The sequence below is a fragment of the Podarcis pityusensis genome, assembly GCF_964106645.2.
Source record: "Podarcis pityusensis genome assembly, chromosome: 1".
In the NCBI taxonomy this organism is placed as follows: domain Eukaryota; kingdom Metazoa; phylum Chordata; class Lepidosauria; order Squamata; family Lacertidae; genus Podarcis; species Podarcis pityusensis.
The window spans coordinates 20082980-20088979 of record NC_138028.1 but is presented as its reverse complement, the minus strand read 5'-3'; the positions used below and the strand labels follow the sequence as shown (position 1 = coordinate 20088979).

General features: G+C 48.4%; 1 protein-coding gene across 1 annotated transcript in view; it reads left to right on the top strand.

Annotated features, from left to right (window-relative positions):
• The first annotated feature begins 4637 nt into the window (after positions 1 to 4637).
• Positions 4638 to 6000, top strand: part of LOC308470117 (uncharacterized protein C14orf132) — a 40161-nt gene continuing 38798 nt past the window's right edge. Inside the window, exon 1 of the mRNA XM_080993404.1 lies at positions 4638 to 5102. Coding sequence (XP_080849530.1) covers positions 5076 to 5102 — 27 coding nt within the window. The 5' untranslated portion in view covers positions 4638 to 5075. The remainder of the gene's footprint in view (positions 5103 to 6000) is intronic.

Below are 6000 nucleotides of genomic sequence, written 5' to 3'. Positions count from 1 at the left end.
GCAAACACGCATAAATACGAGCACATTTTTTAAAAAATCCTCTTTGGAAGCCAGATTCAATTGTCAAAATTCGTTAGATCTGCTTTATGAAGCAAAAGCAGAGCTTATGCACACATTCAGTGCAACAAAGGATTTCCTACTATGCCGCAGGAAATCTGACAAACCCAACGATTCACTAATTGACGTATGTTCCAGTGCTCTGAGCGGGGAAGGGGGGACGACAAAACCCTGTCCTCCCCCTTTTGAAGTAAACAGCTTTAAAGCAAATCTTCACGAAGCACTCTAATGACCCATGGTCTATCTTTGAGTGAGTGATGCATAGATGTCTATGAGAAGGTTCAGTTACTCCCCGGTAAGCATGTATAAGATAGCATGTATAAGATAGTGCAGCCTGCATTTGGCTTCCCAGGTGATGTCGAGTTACGTATTGCATAATTTGTCCAAGGAACTAAGTCAACCTTTGTCAACCTGGTGCCCCCTGTTGTCTGGTGGTGATGGGAGTTGTAATCTAAGCTGCCCAGAGGTCACCTGGTTGATGAAGGCTCTTCTAAGGCATGGGGGTATTTTATTTGTTTGTTTATTTATTTAGGATAATTAATTAGAGAATCCCTTATGAAGAAAGTGTTAAGTTGTGGGTGAACATACCAGACGACACAGCAATTCTTCAGACAGCTCTTGTTTATTCACAGGCCAGAACAGAACTGAACTGAAGGGTTCAGCCAGCCTGCTTATATAGAGCTCCACTACAACGCAATGGTAACAACTTTCTGTAACTATCCAATCACTGAATGTCACTTTCAGTTCCTTATTTGCATATGTGGACCTGAATGAAAACTATCTACAGTATCCTCCTGCTGGCCCAGGGTGAGAACTTCAGTACATAACAGAAAGTTTGCAGCACAAGGGGACAAGATTGAAGTTTTATAAAATTATTCACGGCCTGGAAAAAGTGGGTAGAGAAAAAGATTTCTGCACTGCTACAACACCTGAGCCTCTAGTGACAAAACTGTATCTAGGAGCACTACTAAATCATGTACCTGCTCCTTCCGAGATAGGGCACCCAAATCCAGACAGGCAACTGACCTATTTCTCAGGCATGAGAGCCACTCACTCACAGAGCCCTCCCCCTTCCTGGGCTTCAGACTGAATTTTCCCCCTCGTCCAGCTCACTGCAGCAACGAGGCAGTGCACTGGTCCAGGGCCACAAAACTACAAACAATAGGAGTCCCCACATATGGTAACACAAACAACAACATGGCCTGGAACTTTGTGAAAACTTAATAAAAATGTACATATATTGAAGTCTCATGGTTGCAATGCACTTTATGGACAATGAATAAACCTACCAATACTGTGGAGTGCTGGTAAGTGGTAAGGGTTGGTTTTGACATTATTATTATTATTATTATTGGAATGTATATACTGCCCTATACCCGCAGGTCTCAGGGCGGTTTACCGAATAAAATCAAAATATAAAACCACAAAATCCATAATCAAAATAAGAACAACAACCTAATAACACCTCCCCCCAACCCACATTTTAAAAAGGCATAGGATGTCAATCAAATCAACCAAAGCCTTGGTTTATTAGAGTGTGCATGTGCACAGGCACATATATAGATGAGAGATGCTTCATGAGTCATAATGTCCTTTTTGCCCATGGCCCCATACTCCAAGTTACCTTGCTGCTACAAATGCCATAGAGTGAACCCTATATCCACGTTCTCAATGCTGAGTAATAAACAAACCATAAATCTGGAAGAAGTGATGTTGGGGAGAGTCAGCTAAGTTACTTTCATTAGTGCAATTTTTCTCAAAGGGCATTTTACCTATTTTGGACTGCAAGAAGATCAAACCTCTCCATTCTTAAGGAAATCAGCCCTGAGTGCTCACTGGAATGACAGATCCTGAAGCTGAGGCTCCAATACTTTGGCCACCTCATGAGAAGAGAAGACTCCCTGGAAAAGACCCTGATGTTGGGAAAGAGTGAGGGTACAAGGAGAAGAAGAAGAAGAGTTTGGATTTGATATCCCGCCTTTCACTCCCCTTCAGGAGTCTCAAAGCGGCTAACAATCTCCTTTCCCTTCCTCCCCCACAACAAACACTCTGTGAGGTGAGTGGGGCTGAGAGACTTCAAAGAAGTGTGACTGGCCCAAGGTCACCCAGCAGCTGCATGTGGAGGAGCGGAGACGCGAACCCGGTTCCCCAGATTACGTGACTACCGCTCTTAACCACTACACCACACTGGCTCTCAGAAGGGGACGACAGAGGACGAGATGGTTGGACAGTGTTCTCGAAGCTACGAACATGAGTTTGACCAAACTGCGGGAGGCAGAGGAAGACAGGAGTGCCTGGCGTACTCTGGTCCATGGAGTCACGAAGAGTCGGACACGACTAAACGACTAAACAACAACAATTTTACCTATTTATGAAGCGCACAGAATGCTTCTCACCACAGTGTGGTCCACACCTCACAGCTTCCAATCAAACACAATAAAACCAGGACAATTGAAACTGAGGACAACAAAGATTGGCAGGCAGCAGTTAACGTTAACAAGATAGCAGCACAGACTTGGCCTGAGAGAACAGATATGCTTTAACTAGGCAGCAGAAGCAGCAGCAGCTTATCAAAGATGTAGCCATCAATATTTTCCTGGGCAGGGAGGGGGGAAATTCTAAAGTTAGGGTTCTCGTAGTGATTGCATTCCGCCTTGCATCTTCCCGGACAGCAACATTTGCCAGTGGGATGAGAAGGGCTCACTCTGCCAATCACAAGAGTCCAGGTTAGCTGTAATTCAGATGCAAACCTCCGTATCTTCACCGAGGTGTCCATACAAGTAGGTCTGCTTGGTTAATGTAATCGTTGTCAAGTTTGTGTAAGTCCCAATTCCCTGGTGAAAATTCTTCTCATTCTGAGCTGCAATTAGAGATTCTGTGTAGTTGTAATAGAATTCCTCCTGCTGTGAAGCAAACCACAGACAATACGGTTTTCATAAAAAGCCGGTCTTCAGAAGCCCAATGTGTTCAACCATGGAGGCAGAGTGTAGTCAGAATGGCTAGTAGCTGTTGAAATTCCCATCCTCTGTGCACCCACTTTTAATTCTCTTTTAAAGCCATCCAAGTTGGTGGCATATCACTGCCTCCTGCAGGAGTGAGTTCCATAGTTTAACGATGTGCCATGTGAGTAAATATTTTATCTGTCCTGATTCCTCCAGCCTCCAGCTTCATTGGATGCCCATTCTAGAGTTATAGGAGAGGGAGACCCACTGAGCATATACAAGAAATTAAGGTTTCACCCCAACATATACAACTTTACACTTTTCTTTTACGCTGGACTGCATTTGCCAATTTACCACCCATTCACTCTGCCATCCTTTTGGTGCTCTCCAGGGACGTGGGTGGCGCTGTGGGTTAAACCACAGAGCCTAGGACTTGCTGATCAGAAGGTCAGCGGTTCGAATCCCCACAATGGGGTGAGCTTCCATTGCTCAGTCCCTGCTCCTGCCCACCGTGCAGTTCAAAAGCATGTCAAAGTGCAAGTAGATAAATACCTCCGGCGGGAAGGCGTTTCCGTGCGCTGCTCTGGTTCACCAGAAGCGGCTTAGTCATGCTGGCCACATGACCCGGAAGCTGTACGCTGGCTCCCTCAGCCAGTAAAGCGAGGGAGAGTCGGTCCCTCGCAACCCCAGAGTCAGTCACGACTGGACCTAATGGTCAGGGGTCCCTTTACCTTTACCTTTACCTTGTTTTCACCACCCTGAACCATTTAGTACAGGCCCACTCCTGATCCTTGTGGGGTGAGGGGTGGGGACACTCCACTTTCTACATCTACAGAGAACAGTTCCTTTATCCTTACTCTCTGCTCCCTGCTACATAACCAAGTCCTGATACAGGAAGTCCTCTCCTCTTGAATCATAGGATTGTAGAGTTGGAAGGGAGTTGGAGGATCATCTAATCCAGGTATGTCCAACAGGTAGATCTTGATCTACCGGTAGATCACTGGACATCTGTGATAGATCACCGGTTTCCCCAAAGAAGCCTGCACCCCTAAAAAATGAGGTTTTCCTCCTCCCAAATAAAGCTCAACAACTTTGACCTGAACCCCCCAAAAGGGGGTAGATTACTGCCAGTTTTTAACTCTGTGAGTAGATCACAGTGTCTTGGGAGCTGGCCACCCACCCCGATTCCATTGCAGGAATACGGGGATCGAACCTGCAACCTTGTCATCCATCAGCACCACGCTCTAACCAACGGAGCTATTTCTTATTCCATAACTGCGCAGTTTGCTCAGGAGTCATAGAATCATAGAATAGAATCATAGAGTTGGAAGAGACCACAAGGGCCATCGAGTCCAACCCCCTGTCAAGCTTTGGTGAGGCGCCTTGTAAAAAAGAAAGAAAGCCTTTTGAAAATCTAATGAGTGCTTACGAACAACGGAGATGCTGTACGGCTGGGAAAACAGAAGCGACCTGTTGAACGTCTGCCTGCCTCTCATATCATCCGGTCATTTTTTTTAAGGCACAGGAGACCTGCCAAGGGGGAACACACACACTCCATCTGCGTGTGCGTAATGTGTGTGCATTTGGCATAGTAGCTGGGGACTCAGGTGGTTGGCTGGCTTAGCAATTTCCTTTGCACGAGGCAGAAGCGGGAGCAGGAGGCGGAGAGAGGAGAGCCTGTCCCCCTTTGTCTGCTGCTACTGCTGCTGCGGCTGAGCTGCCCGGGAAAGGGGGCGTGGCCAGGCAGCAGCGAAGGCGGCTCCTCGCGCGGACTAGTTGCTTGTGGAGACTCCAGCTGGCGCCGCCGCCGCCACAGCCAGCATCGGGGCGGACCATGTTCCGAGGAAGCTGGGGACAGCCAGGCAGCCGCGTGGGCTCCGCCACCCCAGGGAGCTGGAACTGGTAACGCGCCCCAAGCTGCTGCTGGGGGAGGCCCCTCCCCAGCCCCCCAGAGACGAAGCCACGCCGGGGGGCAGCAGCAACCTCAGCACCAGCTTCACCGCCAGCTCGGCGAGGAGCACCAACAACAACAGCGCCAGCAGCAGCACCAGCAGCACCTCGGGGTCCAGCAGCACCATGGATCTCTCCTTTATGGCCGCGCAGGTAAATGGCGAGAGGCAGCCTCCAGACCCCACCCCGTCGAGGGTCCGCTGAGCCTTCGAACCGCCCCTCTCCGCGCCCCCGAATATTGGGAGGGGGTGGTTTGCAACAGCGGAGCCCTCCCCCCCCCCCCCAAGATGCGTGGGTCATCCATCTCTGACATCCGTAGCCGTCGTGATGAATGAAAGGGGATTTTGCGTAAAGCGCTTAGGATTCCAGCGGAACCGCTTTGAGGTTCTGGGCGACTAAGCGGGATACAAGTCCCGTCGAATGAATACAGTGAAATGAATGGAGGAGGCTTTGGATAGAGGGGCGACCTCGAAGCCGCCCCTCACTAGGAAAGGGTGTCGCGGTTGCACAGGTTTCTGGGTGGATGCTTTGAGATGCACTGACCCCCCCCTTCCTTTTCTATTTTTAGGCGAGGAACAGGAGGAGGGGAGTGGGGAAGCCTCTCTCTCTCCCTCTCCCTCTCGCCCTTTGTTACTTTCCAGTAACAAGAGGTTTTAGGGCTTAGTGACATAACCCCGAGAAGAACTTGGGGATGGAGGGATAAAGAGGTTTGTGCAAGATTTTTGTTTTCCCCTTTATTTTGAATGCAACAAGCCGATTTCCCCCTGAAGGAGATGAAGGGCTGCGTCTGCCTTGCAGCAGCAAATAATAGAATTCTCCAACTGCACTGATTTCTTTCATTTGCTTAAGACGTTTCTGTCCCACTTAATAATTTGCATTTCTAATAATAATAATGTATTACCCGTCCGTCACCCTAAGGTCCCAGGGTGTATGCAAAATTCAGTATGCTTGGAAACCTGTTCTGTGGGATAATTAGATTTGGTGGTGTGTAGCATGAGGAAGTACACTTCCCTGTGGGGATAGAGCAGATGGGTAGGAATAATTTTCACCC